Below are 21,470 nucleotides of genomic sequence, written 5' to 3' on the forward strand. Positions count from 1 at the left end.
CAGGCACGGATCTCAGAGCAGTTGGTTACTTTGTAAGCCCTCTATTGCCAACTAGTCTTGAGAATACTTAAAAAAAAAAAAAAAAAATCACAAAAACCAACCAGGAGGTGATTTACTCTTTTACCAGCTTTCTTGAAAACATTAGGCTACAACCTGTTGTTCCCATTCTCCTCTCTCCACAATCAACAGGGAAACAGGATACCTCCCAATTTTTGTGAGGGGCTTTAAACTATCTTAAGCAGCAACCACTTTATTCAACTTCTTTGAAGCTCTTCATTGATAAACTTCAGTACTGATATTTGTGTACTTATACTGTCATTAAACTGTGCTTTTACAGTAATGATGAACCAACACACTGGAAGTGAGAGGGATGAGTAATTTGTCCAGAATGACAAACTGAAATAAAACAAAGCTTAAAACAAATAACCTGCAAACTGCCTAAAATAAGTGACCGCTGCTTAAAGTCAAGAAAAACAAACATGTTCATCAATTATTCACCGTTCAAAATAATTCAAACAATTAAAAACACAAGAAATTTAAATCAACTGAGACAGCATGCAAAACTTACCTCACTGCCAATGGGGTTGCAGGTTCAACTTTTGGTTTCTGTTTTTGGGCAGGTTCTTCTTCATGTTTACTCTTCCAACCAAGCCAGCCACTTGCAATAGAAAAATGCATTAGGAGAATCATACTAACAGTCCTAAAAATCCTCAAACTATTATGCAGCTACTAAAACAAAAATAATTTAATGTAATTTATGTTATTACCTGGCAGCACTAAATAATGCTGAAGTCAGTTTACTTGCAACTGCTAAGGCAACATGAGACAACAGTGGCTGTGAGCTACCCTGAAAGAAAGGAATAAAGTGTTTAGAAAGTCACGAAATAGCTGTGAGACACCCTGAAACAAAGGAACAAAGTGTTTCAAAAGCCAAGAAATAGTTCTTACACTGAACTCAACTGCAGAATAGTTTTTCAGGCCTCCTATGGACTTTCAGCTCAGAAAGCATAGCTTTAAGACTCTGCAAAATTTTAATTCATTGCCCCCAGAAAAGCCATTCTGACATCTCTTTACCATTTCAAAATCCTCCTGCAAGTCACTGGTAGCTCAGTATGTTTGTCTGCAACAGAAGTTGAAAAAACCCTGTGTATGATTTATCATGGAGAGTTAGCTGGTGTATGGCTTTGGCATCCTTGCAAATAACGAACGTAAGCAGGTTTTTTTTTCATAAACATATTGGAAAAGCAAGCACAAAAAATCAAAATTCCAATTCTAGCATTTTCAATCAACTTTTGATCCTTATAAGGATAGCACACACGTAGGGTCTGAACATACAAGACACATGGCTACATTGCCATCCTTCTCCAACAGAAAAGAAGACGGCCTAAGTGTGCTACAGGTATCATTAAGCATAAGTTACAGTTTTCTTCTACAAGCAGTAGTTCCACTCTATGAAATCACCACAGTATGTATACTCAGGCCATATGTGTACACATGGAGCAAAGGCCTCCAAAAATCCGTAAGATGTGTGTTTATACAATCTCAATCTAATTTTTTAAAAAACCTTAGGTTACTTAATTGGCAATAAATTAACAACTGAAAAAATAAAAAAAATTACTAATCACATTCATTTTAAGATAAAGAAGAAAACTTCTAATTAGCAGGAACCTGTGGTAGATACTACTATCACATCTACTCCTAATCATTCCAGTTTCAGAAAATCAAGAAGAGGGGGAAACGTCAGCATAAAATGAACATAATACTTCAGAAATACCCATACACAAAAGAGAAGGATTAATTATTCAAAGTTTCAGCAAGTCAGCTTTGTAGCACATACCTCCAGGGCAAAAAAGAAACCAGTGAAAGGATTGGATCCAACAGTAACATACTGAGACATAGCAGGTGGGCTGTTTTTTATAGCTGCATTATATCCACCTATATTGGAGGCAGTCTTCATTTGATCAAAAGGAGACAGTGTCATGATGCCTAACAAAAACATTAAAGTGAATGTCTTATACTTTCAGAACAAAGGCATGCAATTGCTCTACACTAAATATATTCCTATCTTCTTGACTGACCAGCCAACATTCAGGGGGAAGGGAGGAGGAGCAGCTTTTACCACAGAAATTCCAAAGAACACAGCAGAACCAACTGAATGTACTTAGGTTAATTATCAAGCACAGTAAGTTTGTTTAGAAGAACAAAGCTTCAGCTGAGTTCAGCAGCAAAAATACATCTATCAAATTCACTTCACCTGCCTCGTTAGCCCCCTTCTGACCTCTTACTGCTTTTGTGAAAAGCATTCAAGAGAAATTAAGCTTACTGTCCCTCATATTCGCCTGTCTGACAAGAACCTGGGCTTCTGCAAATTCCTAAGGAGTAAAAGTCTTTGAGAACCTAGAAGCACTTTGTCTTTTTTGGAAAGGTGTAATCCCAAATTTTAGTTTCTTCAGGTGCTAGACTCAGGAAAGACCCATACCAGTCTAAACCTGCCTGCCAGACAGTTCTTTAACCTGGCAGAAACAGGAATAACTGCATCTTATCTAGTCTTTCTTGGCTGTCTCTTACCAAACAAGAGAGGACAAGACAGCTACAGCTGTAACATCTTTTCTCCCCTCAAGTGGAGAGAGGAGGCTCAATCAGACTAGAAGAGAAAGTAAAATATATTTTTGATGATGGTTAATGTCACTACGACAGCTATTTCTATCCAAATGGTACCACTAAGCGCTCTCACCCCAAATTTAACAGGACAAAAACATTCAGGTCTTTTTAAGCCAAATATTTGAAATTAAATTTAATTTAATAATTTAAGCCAAATATTTGAGATTAAACAGAAATGCTTACCGATACTAGCATGGTCAACAATTGTATCCACATCTTGCAAACCCCATTTCTTATAAGCTAATGGTGGAGGCTGCACATTCTCATTGCCAGATGCTGCAGCTGACAAAAGGTGATAAAACACAAAAAAATTCCTACTGAGTCAAAGACAAAGAAATAGCATAACGGGGGGGGTGTAGAAATTGAGGCAATCTGAAGCCAGAAAATAACTTAGTTTTAAATTAACATACATCTGAACATCTGCTGAGCTAAAATGGCCTTTTGAAATACATACCTTAATGAAATTAAAACAGTTTTAAAAATTAACTGAATAAAATCGCACAAGATATTACATCACACCTACATTTTGTACTTGCTGAGAGCTTTGTTTTACTAGTCATTTATGGTTTAATATTGTGTACGATTTGAAAAATGCTACTACAATTTACTTCTGTGGTCTGGGCATGTTTAAGTGGAAATTCCCCTACCAAAGCACTTGCAAAGTCAGCACATTCACTAGGTATGTAACAGTGTGAGGTAAGAACAGTGGTAAAACTAAAGCGATGACTGAAATTCTTCAAAATACCTATTACGACAAACATCAATGAGCAAGAATGAAAGAAGATACAGCACTCTGGCTGCAGATATTACAACCAGCTGTAAGTGCTTCTCTGCAAATGGTGATCGCTCATTGGAAGATTAGAACATGTTCTGGTTGTGAAAGTAGATGGATACTTCTCATTACAATGTCTGTCTCTTCTTTCTTATTTGTTGCATGATTCACAGAATATCAGTTTTTAATGTTCTGACTTACAAGAGTTTTGCCTTCTCCTATGTTCCATGGAAATGCTACCTTTTCATTAAGAGCATGAGAACAGACATTACTAGATAGACCCAGGGAACCATTTAGCATGGCAGATCAGGATCTGAGCAGATCTAAAACCAGATGTCTAGGGAAGACTATTAGAACAAGGACACATACCTGATGCTTCCCCTAAACCAGCTTCTAAAGAGACCTTCTCAGCCAGAGGTAAGCTCCAAGCACTCAGTAAAGCTCCATAGCTTTCTTCTCCACTAATCTGTCAGTTTTCCTCTGAGCCCAAGCAAGCTTTTAGCATCCACATCAACCTCAAGCAAAGAATTCCACAATTTAACCTCACACTGCATAAACACCCATCTACTTTTTATTTTTAATTCACTGTCACCTAGCTTCATTTCATGCCACTTCATCCTGAGCTGGAAAAAAGAGTGAGCAATCCATTCCTATTGGCCATCCCCATATGATTCAGAGAAAAGCTGTCTCACCATAGTTAGTATTTACCACTCATCCCTTCTATGTAAGATTCAAGCCTTAGTTTAAGGGTCCTGCTGTCCCAACAGTTCCTAATGCTGTCAAGCTGGCAGATTCATTGCACTTCCCACCTACACCCAGCCTCACAGTTGTCTGATGTGGCCTGCTGTATAGGAAACAAGAATCTGACAAATCTGAAGTTCAGTGAGAACAACCATCAGGAAATTGCCAAAAAAGGTTGCCCAAAGAGGTTGTGGATGCCCCCTCCCTGGAAGTGTTTAAGACCAGGCTGGATGAGGCTTTGGGCAATGTGGTCTAGTAGAGGGTGCCCCTGCCCGCAGCAGGGGGGTTGGAACTAGATGATCTTTAAGGTCCCTTCCAACCCAAACCATTGTATGATTCTATGAAATTTGGGACAACAATTCAGCAACAGCATCTGTTTAACATTTTATCTTGCAGCACTGTAACAGTGCTGTACTTGTGCAATCTACCACACAGTACTGTTACACGGTTCTCCTCTCACCCCCGGTAACTGACCCTGTTTCCAAATTAGAGTACAAACAGGCACTATACTAAAGGAACAGAATCAAAGGTTGCACAATCACAAACCAGGTATCAAAAGCTCTTAGACATTAACTCAAAGAGCAGGGACCATTACAGACATCATCACATCATTTATCACTTCCCAGAAAGTCCTTACTGGGAAGAAAGCATTTCACTGACAGTGAAATCAGCACCCTGACATGCTAAGAAGCACTTTAGCAGTACACTGTGGGCTAACCCCAGTGGGCAGCTAAGGACCACACAACCGCTCACACACTCCCTCCTGAGATGGGGAAGAAAATTGGAAGAGTAAAAGTGAGAAAACTTGTGGGCTGAGATAAAGACAGTTTAACAGGTAAAGCAAAAGCTCTGCATGCAAGCAAAGCAAAAATAAGGAATTCATTCACTACTTCCCATCAGCAGGCAAGTGTTTAGCTGTATCCAGGAAAGTAGGGCTTAATCACACGTAACTCTTACTTGGGAAGTCAAATGCCATAACTCTGAATATTCCTGCACTTTGTCCTCCTCTCCTCCCAGCTTTTATCACCAGGCATAACATCACATGGCATGGGATAGCCCTTCGGTCAGTTGGGTCAGCTGTCCCAGCTGTGTCCCCTCCCAATTTCTGGTGAACCCCCAGCCTGCTCGCTGGCGGGGCAGTGTGCAGAACAGAAGCAGCCTCGATGCTGTGTAAGCACTGTTCAGCAATAGCTAAAACATCAGTGTGTTATCAACACTGTTTTCATCACAAATCCAGAACACAGCACCATACCAGCTAGTATGAAGAAAATTAACTCTATCCCAGCCAAAACCAGTATAGAGTATTGTGGTAAGAACATACAAGACAGTCAATGCTACTCAGACAAACTTGTGCTCCAAGAACATTTTCTGTAGAAGACGACATTTCCTTGTATGCAGTAGATGCCTATATATTGATGGACAAGCAAGGAAGATCCAAATTCCACCTTGATTTGATATTTAACAAACATAAGTAAATTTCATGTAAAATACTATTAACAGAGTCAGAAATAAATATTTCCTCTTAAACGTACCTCTTGCTACCTGATTGCGACATGCACGAAGGGACTGAAAGAGGCTGAAACCATCAATTGTCACAATTGCTGCTGGGTACAAGATACTTAGTTCTTCGTTCTGTGGAAGAAAATGAGAGAAGGGAGACAAAAAAATGAATCACTGCTACTGTTATAATAGCTTCTTTTCTAGCTTTTTACACTGTTAACTACACAAAGATGAGGATTGCATCCAGAGAGTTAATATCTAACAAATGCTAGGCAACAGAATAAGGTAAAACTACAGAAATTCAGTATTAAACCATACAGTATATGAATAAGTTATTTAGGCACATAATTTTATATTTTTATCTGTTTTCAATGACTTTTATGTTTGCTTAATATATTTTATGGCTTAGGGAGAAAAGACAAAAGTTACAGTAGCTTGTGAAAGCCACAGAAAAACAAGTTTACCTAGAATGCAAGTACCAAGGGTTTATGAGTCAAATTCTGAAACTGGATTAGCGCCTGAATTACTACTTGGGCACATAAATGCTAATTTGGTGACATACATTCAAGACTCAAATTCCTTAATGCTTCTGTATTTCAAAACGATCGCAAAATGTCATGCAAAATTGCACGAGCATTTGTATAAAGCAAACTTGGAAATTTCTGTAACTTCATTAGTTTTCTGCATAAAGCACGCCAAGTCAGCCAAGAGCAAGGAAAGCTGGCTTTTCTACTCAATAGCTTAAGCTCTGCAAGAGCCTTCTCTGGAGGAATTACTCATAATGACATGCAGGTTCCTAGCACTATCTCCTATAAAGATTGTTTTAATTTTCAGCTATCTTCTCTGTGAAATAATTAAAGTAAGTTCTTATGAATGAGTACATATAGCTCTTGGCACCGGTCAAGTTGCATTTCTTCCTTTCATCCATACATTATTGTATTCTGTGCACATATACAAATAAACCAGAAATGAATGAAGCCTTCCTTTCTAAGGTTATCATAGAGAAAAACAGAACAAATCTATAGAGCTAACTAAATACTCCAAAAACCAAAAAGAAATTCTGAATCCTCAAACTATACAGGCATGAATACTTCTAGAACAAGAAATCCAGAGTCTCTTGTTCTAAGGAATTGTCCACCCATCAAAAACTGGTAAAGGACATGGAGGATTCACAGAGAAGACTCCCTTCCATACCCCATAACACTGCCACTTCGCTTTTGAAATAATCTGACAAAACCTGTTCTGTGACACCAGGATGCCTGGGAATTTCATAGGTTCTGCACTTAAGCTGTAGGACAGGATCTTCATTTAAAAGCTGTGCAAGAAGCAGTACTCCACTCTGGAAAAGAAAGAATAACGAGTATGAACACTCCTGTCCCTTTTCTTAGGGAGGCAAAAAGCACTACCTGAAGAAACAGGAGTTTTCTAGAAATAGATGTTTATTACAATCGCTTGCTTGTGGGCCTGCCGTGCTGAGAAACATACCTCGGTGTAAAAACGAACATAGCCAGAGGTGAAGCCGACCACAATGCAGGTCCAGTCAGGACGGCCTGTGGAACTCCTGTTTCACAAAGACATACTAGAAGTTAAAAACAAATCCTGCTCTAAGCTATAGACATACAAAAGTGTAATGTAAGGAGACTGATGATGCATATACATAAGAATATTAATCCTTACCTCTTCTGACTTGCTAATGGGATACACAATACACTACTCACGCATTCACTAGAAACAGAAAGATAAAACTAATAAGCACATTTTTTCTCCAGTTGTGAAATTTTGGTCTACACAAGAGAGATCTTACTAAGTCAGCATTTTTAATATTTTAACAATATATTAATGCAGCACACAATGTATCAAATTCATACTAAAAAGGTGAAAAACACCTTTTCATTTTAAGGACATTTTCAATTACAAGTTCAAGAATGCCCAAATAGATTGCATGATTACTTATTACACCTTGTTAACGTAGTCTTTCATCATTCACAGACTGATTATTCTGCCAGTACTCTTCAGTAAAGATTCTTATCTAAAGGTAAGTAATTTTTTTCTGATCTACAATGATATACCAAGAACAACCACTTTTTTTATAAAACAACTGAACCACACTTATCAAAATAAATTTTTGAAATGCATTACACAATTCTTATATCCATTGCATTTCACCACTTTATAATTTGAGAGCATTTGAAGAGCTAACATGGTCTTCCCAGTTAATACGATGACTGAGCATGCTCAATGCACAGCAGGCAAAACATGCAGAAGGCAAGCAGATGAGCAGGCTTCAATATCTCAAATCAAATGTTGTTTAATTGTTACCATGATAGAAAGTTTTACACTGTCTGGGGAAACATAAGCAGTACAAAGGTTTTATGAAAGAGTATATAATAAATTCAGAATGACATCCCAAACAGGACTTAAAGCATAAATGCTTGCAGTACTGTTGATTATTTGCATTTCAGGTAACCTCCATTCCCCAAGGGGTGATTAAATAATCAGGCTAGACAATTACAGAAGAAAAGCTTTCTAAATGCAAGTTTGTCATGAGTTACAATTCAATTACAACTTCAAAGCAATGTTAAATATCTCAGTGAAACCTCATCTTCCAATAGCAAAGCTTAGCCACCACAGAACATTATCAGTTGAAGGCAACTTCGGACAAGAAAAAAAATAGTCAAGTCTTTCAACAATCTGACAGTAATTGCCATATTTACACTTCCACAGAAATAGAACCTTCACCTACTGGAAACACTCACAAACCTTAAATCAAGATGTAGTGAATATAACCGTGCCTATCTAAAGCAAGCTACCTTTTCCATATGATAGTGTCTCTTGGGGCTGTAACAGTAGTAAAAAACAAAACCCAAACAGAATTTCTTTTCCTTTTTTTCTGCTTTTAAATAAAAGATGACAGGGTAATTTCAGTGGTAGTATGAGGGGAAAAAAAACCTTAAAGAGATGCACATAAAAGAGTTTAAAAGTGTAGCAATAGCAGGTTTACAAAAAAGCATTATGTTTTTTACAGACTGGAGAGAGGCTGATTAAGTCAACACCTCCTGCAGCATAACAGAAGGTTGAAGCCAACAGGGAGCATGTTCAAAGGCAGACAGCAACTCAAGGCTGCAGACTTAATAACGAAACACAAAATCCTCTTCCATATGGGAGATTCGAGAAAGTGTCTGTCTGGTTATCTGAAGACAGATCGAGCAGAAATATTGTATAAATACCAAACGTATGACCAAAGCAAATTTTCCAAGTCTGCTAAATGACTTAGAGCCCAAAACCATTTCTCGATGAGAGAGATGACTTTATATTTACTTGAGCTTATGAATGTGAAAAGAATTACTTATAAGTAATTTTCCATTGCAACATCCCCGAACAAAATTTCACCCCCACTAGAAAAGTAGATTTTTACAAAAAAGGTACTTTTTTTTTTCTATCCATAACAGGAACTTATAAAAAGCATGATAAGCCAGATCTATTAAAATGTCTAAATTACATGCAAATACACTGATTTGCACAGACTGTACCTCTGTTAATTTGTATGAACCTGTGCAGAAATATCACACTATGCATGAAGAGTGACCTTTGCGGACAATGTTTCTGATCACCCAGATCACTCCATTTCTGTTTTCAACATTAAAATACATAAGATCTTGAATGCACTTGGATGAAAGAAAAAAAAAGAAATGAAAAAAGTACAAGTAAAAAGCATATACTACTAATTATTAAGCATAAAAATGACAATTCAAGACGTACCCTTCTTCAACATTCAGAGAGCCGCTCCAGCCAACAGCATATTGCATTTCCTCTTTTCCCTTGTCACTGTGTTTCCATTTAGCTGCCATTAAGAATAAAGACACCATCTATAAAACTGTAATGTTTTTGCATCTCACAGATGTAGTTCTATTCCTAATCCTTCTCTTCTGTACAATACATCCTACTGCACTTAGCTTAAGTACAATTACAAACCTTCAAGACCATAAAAATAACACGACATTTTCAGTGATTTTTCTGAAGAAGTCTTATGTTTTCTCAGAAATTTACATGGAACGACATACTACTAAAATTCTGAAACTCCTATTTTGTTCAAAAAGATTTATATAGTAATATTTATTTCATCACATTTTAAAAGGTTCAATTAATGAAACAAGGATCCTTAGGAGAAAAGTACTAAGCAAGGGCAAACTTCTTCTGCGAAGATTACTGAAGATGATCTTAAACAAATAACAAATTTTAATTCTAACTGCCAAGAAGGACATGGGAATCCTGCATTAATTCTGACAATTTTAGATCATTGCATCGTAACAAAGATTAGAAAACACTGCACTTTGTTATTCACAGGGTGCTACTACAGTTGATATTTGATTGTTGAATCATCCCCAGGTGCAACTGGACAACTAAAATAGTTAGTGTTGTGTACAATCTGTCTGACACCTAAAAACTGAGAAACAGGGACACTTCTGCCACTGTGTGGTACAGTTGCCACTGTGCAGTTCAGCAGAAGCAGTTCTCCAGCAGGTTAACAAAATCACCTCCTTATTCTTGATTCGGTAAGAACTTTCTGAAGAGTACTGCTATCTTTCCATTTTCGGTGAAAAACTAGCAACTAATCTACATCAGTTTTGGAACACACAGCTTTGCAGGGAATGACAAATGCAGCATGACAACTCAATGCAATCTGCCTAATTATGCTACTCTGAGCTTCGACAGCCTGTTTTTGTTTTAAAATGGTAAAATATTCCCTGTATCAGGAGGTTTCCCTTCATCGTGCTCAGATGCCACCAAGAGCAGCTGTTAACAGCACCAGCACCCTAGGCAATAGCATTTATGTAAACAGCAGCTGGCTAATCAGTGTTCATACATTACTAAGGGTAAAAGTTGCAAGAGCCCTACTTTAGAGCAAAATATAAAGCCACCCATTCTTCAAGATGGAGAAGAATCTTCTATCAAACATGAAAATCTCAAAAACAATCCACCTCAATGTTCCCTCCTTCAAGTGACCCTGGCTCAGTTAGCTCATTTTTTTCAGGGGAAAAGAAAAATAAGGTCAAGTATTTCTTAATGGCCATAATTAATACAAAAGTTTTGTTGTTCTTATTAAGCACGATTAATGTCAATATCTCTGAGCATCTCAAACTAGGTAGTTATAGTATATATTAATTATGCATGATAAAATAGTTTTCTCAGCTCAAAATATAGCTGAGAAGTAAAGACAAAACAACTCACTTGCCAAGCAGTACCTAGGAAATGCATGATGAGTACTATAAAAAACAGTCCAAAATTCCTGAAGGCATGACTTGGGGGGTAAGCAGATCAAGTTAGGAAAACAAATCTCATCCTGATTACTATTAAGTGTACTAGCATATATACTTAGTAGAACGTATACTTACGCACTAAAAAGACTGCTTTCTGTTCATTAGCTATTACCATCAGGTCATTTGTTGGTGACAAGGACAACACACAGTCCTGAAGCCAGTAATTTCTCTGGTTCTTGGAATTAGATTCCTCTTCTTCCTACACGTAAAGCTTTAGTCAATGTATGCAAGAATTTTTAAACATAGAACTTGCAAGATTCATGACAACTATCTGACTTGCACTCAATACCAGTGCTGAATGGACTATCACTTTTCTAGTCACCAGAGCTCCAACTTGCATGAAAAGCTATGAGAAATGCATCAACCTTACACTAATTCTATCTGTATATTTACGGAACAGAAAACAAAGAAGTACTCATCATTAACTATACTCCTCAAAATCTTCTCCTTTCACCAAAAAGACACTAGAAGAATGAGATTTAAAGTTTTTTTTATTAGTGACTGGAAAGAATCACTTTATTTATCTCATTATAATCCATACTCGAACAATTTATCCAAGCTCATACACAGACCAGCATTAAGTAAATAGTTGGGTATGTGAAGAAAGTAATGAAGCTGGCATTCAAGACTAAAGTCTCATGGTAACATGCAACAGGTATCATGTGCCCTTCCACAACAAGGAACTTTACAAAGAAACAAATTCAAACTAAGTGCCAAGTTTTAAGGGTTTAATGATGGGTAAGTGAAGACTTAGATACCATTGTTATGTATAAAAGCAAAAACCATCTTTTTTTCTCAGAGCAACAAGCCAAATACTTGATTGTGGAACAAACAAGTTATCTCCTGCTAACCATAGTTCAAAGGCAGGAAGTAGGTAATAGGCTTTGAGCAGGCTGCTACAAGGTCTCTCAAAGATGAGTCTCCTGCTTTCTTACCTCCATCCTCTTACCCTGATCACAGCAATACAAACACCTTCCCTTGTCCACAGTCTCCATTTCCATAGCCACATATCCAATCCTACCTCCTCCTAGGTCTCAAAAAATATTGCTCCATCCTCTAGTATCTCAGCAGCTATGCACAAATAAAAAACCCAACAACTTCAGTGTGATCGTTTTCTGATCCGTGCAATTTATTCTGTTATAATAAAGTTGTACCTACTTGAAAATATATACATTTACTCCCAAAAGGAAAAAAAAAATGTAGGAAGAATTTGCATATCATACTCAATCAGCTATTCATTGTATTTATTTCTTTTCACAAGGCTGTACCATAAAAACAGTCACTTTGTGCACATAAGAATATCTTGTATATCCATCACAAGGTCTACATTAGCACATACAAACATCCTGCTAACTACCTTGTCCACAGAATCTCTTGATTTGTGCAAGACAATAACCTATTTTCATGTCAGTTTTGTCTGTTGATGGATGCCAAGCTCTATAGCAACATTTTTTCCCTAATTACTGGCATTTTTCAAGACTTCACAAAAAGGTGATGAAGTTGTCTGGGACACTCATGACAACGATAAACGTGTCGTGTCCAAAAACCACATAACCAAAACCCAAAGAAAAGTCTTGTACTAATTTTTAATGTAATGATTTTCAAACTGAGGAAAATGAAACGGAAATTAAAGGCTTGTTTAAAGACTAAAAGGAATTAGAATTATATCTCAGACAGAGAAGTTAATAAAATTATCTGTATGCATAAATAAATAACTTGAAATCTAAAGACATAAAATATGGCCATCTTCTATTAGTGACAAAAATAAGGCAAGGGTTAAAACAGGAAAAGCACTGAACTTGTCAAAAGAAACTATTTTAAAAGGTGAAAGAATTATTAAAATCAGTATTTAAGACAAGATTTGAACACTGTCATTCCTACAAAATAGCTAATCAGTTCCATAAAGACGCCTTACAGAAGAAAACTTTTTTAAAAAATTTAATTTTTTATTATTATTTTCAACGCCTTCTCAGAAGTTGCTATGTTCCACGAAATAGACACTTGTCCAGGTTACTTGAGTAACGCCAAGAAAAGATGCATTTCACACTAACTATAACACACATCAACCAACAATTAAAAGTTTTAACAAGGGAATTCATTGTTATATTATACTAATAATTCTCAACTCTGTGCTAGACTGGTGCACTCATTTTGGTGTGTGTTCAGACATACAGACTCACGTATTTATATGCTCCTACACAGAAAAAAAAATCTTATCCACAGCAAACAGGTTGTTCTTTCTGAAGAATCTGACCTGGAACCATTAGCAACTTTGGAGGAAAACATGTAAGCAGAGGAGAAAGAAGTCTTTAGCAAGAATGGTATGAACTATCTGGCAGAAGAGTCTGACATTTTAAGGAAAAGAGGGAAAAATAAGACTATTCCAATTTAGGAACACCTGCTGGTTCTATCAAATTACAACATAAGTAGAAAACAAAGCATTTGTTCTCCTGATTAAGGAAGTTATAAACATTACAGCAAATCTAACAACGACATCGCCTGAGAAACACACTCATTTCATGGCAATTATAGTGGAGCTGAATACCTATCCTATTTAAAAGTTTTTATATTCTTATCATTCCCATCGGCGTCAGTAATTCACCCCTGGGAGACACCATGCTTGCTTCAACTTGTCACCTCAGCTGAAAAATCTGTTTCCCTGCTGCAGTAAGTACTTACAAAGATACTGCCCAACTCCTTGGGCATACTTCCTGTATACCAAGATAAAGACAGCAGATAAGAGAGTTTTGTCAGCAGAATGAAGTCTGGATTCCTCAGTCCACCCCATTAGCTCTAACAGGGAATTAATCAAGCAATTCTGTTCAGATGATTCATTCCAGTGCAGAGGATTTCTACACAGACAGCTTCCCTAACATCTTATGCAAGTCAGCTGGTAGCTAGAAGTCTCAGCCTTACCAACAATTACAGATCAGCTGTGTTATTCTTAGCTGAACTAGTTGGGCAGAGGGATGTTTTTCCCCCTTTAAAGAGCAACTGTGCTGCCCCATCCTACATAGGCAATTTGATCCCTCCTGTAACACCATGCTCACATCACAACATAAAAGGAACACTACGTGATCATTAGAAAGATGCTTCTATCAGTGTGTCAGGAGTTTTTGATTTATATTAATTCATGGTAGATTATCATTACTCCACTGTTATGCCCTACCGTCTCTGGCTAGCTATATGACAAAAAAGATGTCCGCAGCTGCAGCAGCACAGAAAGATGTGTGTATACTCTAGTGAGAAAAAACCTACACAATACAAGAATATGAGTGACTACCACAATAGGTAACATTCAAGCTATATTTAGAAACAATTACAGGAGCAAGGAACAAACAAGCAGTCACATTGAAAACACCGGTCAAGATCCTTCTTGCCAGGGTGATAGCTACATAGGAGAAAAAAAACAATACACAAACAAATGAAGTCTTTTAAATAGGCAAGTTAGCAATGAAAATCCATATACATATATACACACAGACACACACATATAAACAAACTTACAGGTTCTTGTGATTCTGCTTCATCCCAGGCTCCCCAGCCACCATCTTCCCAGCTTGTTGATTTGCCTGCTTTAAGAGGGAAAAAAAAAAAAAAAAAAAAAGAAAAAGAGAGAACAATTTGTCACAGGAATACAGCATAGGCAATGAAAAACACAATCAAAAAGGATGCTAGTGGTTGTTTTCCTTTCCCCGCCAATGCATTATAATTTTGTTTATGGCAGATACTGAATGAGTTCTACAGAAAGAACTATGAAGGGGTAGGAATGGGTGTCTTATTTATCTGTATTTACTTCCATTTTTGACACTATGGATAAGTAATAACAGAAGATGTAACCTAAGTACAAACTGGAAACAGGTGTAATGACACCTGTGTCCAATTAATTCTGACAGTCTGCATCTAGAAATCATGGCAAGTAACATCCTACAGTGCCTGGTACAACACAGCATTGATCCTTCCACAGGGCCTCTCTGCACTTTACCAAAACAAATTATTCAATCAAATTTGGTTTTTTCTCAGCTTTTCCACAGCCATTTCAAAAGAGCCAATATTTGTAGTTTTATACAGCAACCTGAAGCAAAGAGTGAGTGCATAAGGGGGGAAACCTTCCGCGTCCACTTGACAAAACTCTCCAGCAGGTACAGAGACCTAAGACCTCACTGTAAAATTTAAGCTTTAGCTTGATTTATTTATTTATCACTACTCCAAAGGCAACAAAAGCCCCACCTTGTACGTATTAGGTAGCTACAGAGGGAAAGTAAGAGAACAGCAGGGTCTCTCCAACCCTTCAGGACTTCATGTATACGCCCCCAGATATCTTACCAAGTGACACAGGAAGACCTGTAACACCACAAGAACCACATACGCACAATTTTATGATAAACAGTATTTCTATACTTAAGTATCTTTCTTTCTATAATGGTAGATTTTGGGTTGGTTTAAGTCAATTGCAGGATCAGCCAGTAGCGATGTAATTTCATTTTAACAGGGAATGACAGCACATGGAAATTAGTCTGTGACAACAAAACATCTGAACCCAGGATAACACGGATACCACCACCACCCCCAAAGCTGCCTCTGAGGGGAAAATGAGAACAAGAACCTTCGCTATTCACCTTTTTGCAAGACAACACAGAGGAAAATTAACAACGCACTGATCAGTTTCAATTATGTCATTCAGAAACCTCAGAGAAACCACAAGCTTACAAAATACCTCAAACACCAGAGGAAACTGAGATTCACAGAGACAGGCTTGCTTCTCAGGTATCTTATAAGAATTAATGTATTAGTCACATAAAAAACACCTGAAATGCTTTCATCTAAAAAAATACAGAATTTGATGTGAATTTAAAAGCCTAAGCAAAGGGCAATTATGCACAGGCATTTAGTAGTAAAAGATGTACAATTCTCAACCACCACCATCACTGGGACAAGTCAAGAAGCACCACTGTAGTTCAGTAGAAAAGCCAAGCACTGACTCCCATCCAGAAGCACTAACATGAAATGTGAAGCGCTAACACCAATAAGACTTCAAGACTTTTCCAAGGATTTCTTTCAAGTTTTTCATTAACTGATATCATGGCTATTTTGACCTTAAGAAGTTTAAATGCCATGCCTCAAATTAGTTTAAATTTAGTTTTAAGCAACCAAGATTTTGCCATTTTGGATGGTCAAACAGTCCAGACAAGAAGGTTTGTATCAAGAACACTCCAATTTTATTGGGTCTGAAAACTCTGGTTCCTTTACCACCAAAGAAAGGCAGAATCCAGGACAACAAACAGAATTCTGCATTCTGTCTGTTTTGGCAGATTTTTAAACTTCCTGTATGACTAATGAAGACAAAAAACTTAAAAAAATATTTTAGCTTAAGAAAGAAACCTTCCACCAATGCTGTTGAGAAGGTATTTCACAAGACGGTAGAAGACAAAACGCCCACTCCATGAATAACCTTTGTTAAAATTGAAAGGTTTGTACCATCTACAAAATGGGTGAGTCAGCCAGTTCTACTGCATCATCGTCAATACAGATCTGACTGCACTGTTATTTCAGGCGTAACTATAGAAGCAACAAGCTTCCAAGGGTCATCATCTCATCTTGTATTTGTCATCGAGAATTTTCCAGTGTATAAATATATAAAGGAGAATTATGGCAAATACTTCTGAATACCAACTGCAAGAAGAAAGTAGTAACTAACTCCAATGTTTAATTTAAGATAGCTAATAAAATGCTACTTCTGTTTGCATTTTTTTATCTCAAAAAGCAACAAAATCTCCTTCCTATAAAATTCACAGAGGAAAGAAATCTGTCAGTGTGCCACAGTCCAGAAACATAACCCTATCTGAGAAACAGTTGGGGCCAATGCCTTTCACACAGCACAGACCAACCTTTCCAAGAAACCTCAGCCACTTCAATTCCGAGACTGAACACCCAACATAAAACTTTAACTGTGAGGATCTTGCTGCCTCTTTGCAAACAGCTACATTCTCATGGTTGTTGTCATCTTCCTTGGATGAAGCTAGATCAATCAATAAAGGATGGAAAATGAGGTAATGGTAAGGCACCACCCCACTGACGAAGCTGTGGAGATCTTTCAGAACTGTGATCTGCTCTGCAAAGCCAGCATCTCCTCCAACTTACAAGGCTTTACAAGCTTGCTTCTTCATATCCAGACTCCACATTTTATAGACTGACCCTGCATGCACTAATCATATGTATTGCTCAAGCTCATTCTTTCCTTCTTTCCATACATTAATTCTTGAAAAAAAAATAATTAAAATTGTTTCCTTATCCACTTCATTCAGACACTTCACCTATGCAATGGCTAGCAAAGCAGGGTATTAAACAATAGACAAGTAATCTCTCAAACAACAGAGAAGCAACAGAAGGGTATACCTGTCATACTTTAACTCAAAGTACACTGTTACTTGTGCCAATGAATTACAAAATACCCCACAGAAGCTGTCAGCTTGCAGAGACTTTCCCATCTACCAGCACCTGGCAGTGCTGGTCAAGTGAGAGATGACAGAGGATCTAAGTTCTGTCTACAATGGAGATTTTGAAGAAATACCCCACTGTTCCCTTTAGATAATGTCTTACATTCCACCGTTGCTAGTTCTAATCTGTAATGTTACTAATAGCCAATACATAAACAAGCCCTAAACAGTTCTTGACTTGCAACATACTAATTTTTTCCAGTCCACTGTCGGGGAAAAAAAACAAGCTTTCCTGTGCAAACTTACATTTCTGTTCATCTCCATCTCTGACTAGTAGTAGATGTCTGGTAAACAGTTCTCCGTATTTTGATAAAGCAGCAGCAACACATCAGATTTTGCTTTACTGTGGAGATTGCAAAAGTAACAGTTCATCTACTGGGTCTACAAGAACCACTTCACCCTTTAATTTGAAGCACATAGCATTAAAGCTCCATCATCAACACATTTGAAACTTTTGAGCTGCTTTAAATGCTGCATGTTTGCAACATTGGTGTTAATGTGTAAGAAAATTTGTTTCAAGCATATTTATTATAAGCTTAAGACCCAAAGGAATAATTTCTACTGATAAGCATGTTTTGTTTAAATAACAAGAGGAAAGAGAAACCTACACAACAGATCTAGACCAATGAGGTCTAACTGGCATTTAACAGGTCAAATTCAGTATGAAAGATGTTTTTAGTCAGTCTAAGACTTCCACGCCAAATCAAAGAATGTCTCTCTGAGCGCAGAAAACTGCCAGTGTCCTCCCTTCCAGAGCAGCATGATGACCTGGGGCAGGCAGCAGAAGCCTTTCCCTCCTGCCCTCACCTCTATGTTCTAGCTCTCTGCAGCAGGTACCAGAGGACATGGTTGGCACGAGCTTGCCCAGAAGCCTCTACGTTTGCCCAAGTGGAAGAGCATGTGTTGAAAACTGGACCCCCAAAGCCACAAAGGTCAAACTAACCCTACCTATAGTGATATATAGCTTTAAAACAAGCAAGTTTATGTTCATAAATTATTTTTTTGTAATATATAAGAAAAATTTCAACTCATGCACAAGCTAATAATCTGTGCTCAACAGGCTTTGGATTACTGGCCATAAAGTATCAAGTTACATCAGCCAAAAATCTAATACTTATCATACACTTTGTACATATAAAAATGCTAAATAAACTAAGTCATGCATCAATTTGTTTCATAACTTAATGAACTGGGTTTGGCTGGGATAGAGTTAATCTTCTTCACAGTAGCTGGTATGGTGCTGTGGTCTGGATTTGTGATGATATATATACACAGTAATGGTTCAGTTATTGCTGAAAAGTGCTTACATGGTGTCCAGGCCGCTTCTGTTTCTCACACTGCCCTGCCAGCAAGCAGGCTGAGGGTGCACAAGAAGTTGGACAGGGACAGCGGACAGGTGACCCTAATTGACCAAAGGGATATCCCATACCATATGATGTCATGCCCACTGATAAAATCTGGGAGGAGAGAAGGAGGGAGGGAGAGGGGTGAGGTTCAGAGTTACAGCGTTTGTTTTTCCAAGTCACCATTACACATGATGGAGCCCTGCTTTCCTGGGGATGGCTGAACACCTGCCTGCCCATGGGAAGTGATGTATGAATTCCTTGTTTTGCTTTCATTGCATGCAGAGCTTTTGCTTTGCCTATTAAACTGTCTATCTCAAGCCACAAGTTTTCTCACTTTTACCCATCCACTCCTCTTCCTCATCCCAGTGTAGGGGGAAGTGAGCGAGCAGCTGCCTACCGCGGTTAAACCACGACACCTAATTGCATGTGCGTAGCTTGCTGGGTTTATGATCTTCCAGCATGTTTTCCATCCATGCTTTAAGAATTTCTAAAATTAAAAAGCAATCATTGCTTGCACTATTACTTAAGTGCAAGAGTTTCAGATTTTTTTTCTATGTGTATTTACTGCAATTCTTATATCACTGGATTACATAATTAGTGAAGAAATAGAAGCAGTTTCTCTTCAGGCCAAGGAATTTTAGAAATAGTTTTTAATCTTCTTGCTATTCAGTAATCATAGGCCATTTATTTCCAAAGGTCCTCCACCATAGGGACTGACAAATATAATAAGCTGTTTTGCCAGCATTCCTAGGAAGCCCATTTTGAAACTAGTATCACATTTTTTTTCTCTCCATAAGTGAGGGAAAAAAAAAGATGACACTCAAACTAAGTTAGCTCACTAATCTGAAAAAGAACCACTTGAGCAATTTCTCTTCCTTTAGATGGTCACAATTGCTTTCAACAGAATAAAAACCAGCTAAGTTAAAAATAATCCAAGTACTACATAGATTCCTTAAAGTAATGCTGCAAATTTCCATGGTTTACAGTTGTAACTTCACTGCAAAGAACAAAGTTTGAGGCATCAGGGCGGGGGGGGGAGCTTTGTGCTGCCATATAGCACAAGAAGCAAATGAAACAGATTACATACAAAACAGTGTTTCCGCTTTCTTTCAGGTGCAAGTGAGAGCTTAAGTTACAGCAAGAAGGAGGAAGTCTATCCAGTAAAGGAGGTGCTAACACAGAAAAAAAAAACACTCAGGTGCAAAGATAATTTGGACAAAATACTCTGACACCGTTCTGTCACGTGTGTTGAGAGCGCATCATTCAGCCTTCCCTGTATCTCAGAACATATTAACAATTACAGATCTAAATGCAGGTAGTGTGTATTTTTATGGTATTTTATGTGAAAATTGAAAGAAAGGAATCAAATTCATATAATGCAATCTGGAAAGGGAGGATCTGATTAAAGAGGCAATACAAAAGAGTTTGTCAGAAGACTCATCAATAGGAATATAGCAAATTCAATAAGAGGGATATAGAAACAGGAACCACCCTACTACTAAATGCAATCTAGAATTTGATTTTGTAATGGTTTTTACTCTTTGTAACCTTGTTTGCAACTCAAATAAAAAGCCTGGCCTTCTATATTTCTGAATTAAATCAGTTGATCTGGATAAAGCACAGCGTGCAAGCACAACTCCAAAGATGTTGTTTAGAGGAACTGGGCTGAAGAGTGCTTTTCAGGATGCTGTGAATGTAACAGGTCTGGAGAAGAGTTTCTCTGCCAAGCTTAAGCCATCATTCCTATTGTAAAAAGAAGCAGTAAAGTGACACAGTGACACCTCGTAGCTTTGACCAAACCCCCCAAAATCAGGGAGTTGATTTTTTTTCTCCCCCTCCCAATAAGCAGCAGCATCTCAAAGCTGTGCGCTGTGCCACACACCACTGTGAAGTGACCAGCTCACTATCACAGATGCAGGTATCTTCGCTTGGGAACGCCCAAGGACAAGTTTGGGTTTGGTTTTTTTTTTTTTTAACTTATTAATTTCATTTAGGTGATGGGAGATAAACACATTTGGGAACTAAAAAACATCTGCACACCAGAAATGGACTGATTATTTTTTTTAAAATTTCATATTAACACCCCCAGAGTTTAGCTAGCTGCAGTCCTACCTGACTATGCCACTGAATTGCTGTCATCAAGCCTATCAAATGTTTTAAAACACACTTCAAGACCAGAATCTACTGAAGAACAGACACATCACTTTAAATAAAATGCAGTTAAATTCCTCAAATTATAAAGATTATAGAAAAATGTCATGTGTCTTTATTGATCAATTTTCTGCTCTTTCCAGTTAAATACCCATTAATTTCTTAATGCTAAAATTTTGTTACGCCTGTGAAGCTTTATCACACTTTGCAAATCAGATGATTTTTTCGTTCATGTGTACACCTTATTATAGACAGTTGTATAATGAAGTAAACTGTTACAGCTGTTTTCTGATCTAGCCAACATGTATCCCAAAACATCTTCAACACAGCAAGCTGTCAAATTAAATGTAATGCAAATACTCTCTATTCCTGGTATCTGCACATTTGAAACAGCAGCTTTCACAGCCACTTAGATACCACTAGGCTCAGGCTCCACAGAATATTTGTGCCTCATCATTAGCATTAACTTTTTGTAAGACTCTCA

At 37.6% G+C, this 21,470-nt stretch overlaps 1 protein-coding gene across 4 annotated transcripts in view; it reads right to left on the reverse strand.

The window, feature by feature from the left end:
- The window catches only part of RAB3GAP2 (RAB3 GTPase activating non-catalytic protein subunit 2), a 52,094-nt gene that overhangs the window by 25,885 nt on the left and 4,739 nt on the right, over positions 1–21,470 (reverse strand). Inside the window, exons 2-12 of one of the 4 annotated variants that reach the window (XM_054819963.1) lie at positions 14,500–14,564; positions 11,068–11,191; positions 9,434–9,515; positions 7,352–7,399; positions 7,160–7,235; positions 6,912–7,013; positions 5,707–5,806; positions 2,845–2,943; positions 1,838–1,986; positions 768–847; positions 569–658 (exon numbers count right to left, since the gene is read on the reverse strand). In XM_054819963.1, coding sequence (XP_054675938.1) covers positions 569–658; positions 768–847; positions 1,838–1,986; positions 2,845–2,943; positions 5,707–5,806; positions 6,912–7,013; positions 7,160–7,235; positions 7,352–7,399; positions 9,434–9,515; positions 11,068–11,191; positions 14,500–14,564 — 1,015 coding nt within the window. Of the gene's footprint in view, positions 1–568; positions 659–767; positions 848–1,837; positions 1,987–2,844; positions 2,944–5,706; positions 5,807–6,868; positions 7,014–7,159; positions 7,236–7,351; positions 7,400–9,433; positions 9,516–11,067; positions 11,192–14,499; positions 14,568–21,470 lie in introns of those variants that run through there. The other 3 variants (XM_054819964.1, XM_054819962.1, XM_054819965.1) reach the window with 3 other exon arrangements.

The sequence above is a fragment of the Grus americana genome, chromosome 3, assembly GCF_028858705.1.
Source record: "Grus americana isolate bGruAme1 chromosome 3, bGruAme1.mat, whole genome shotgun sequence".
Classification (NCBI taxonomy): Eukaryota; Metazoa; Chordata; class Aves; order Gruiformes; family Gruidae; genus Grus; species Grus americana.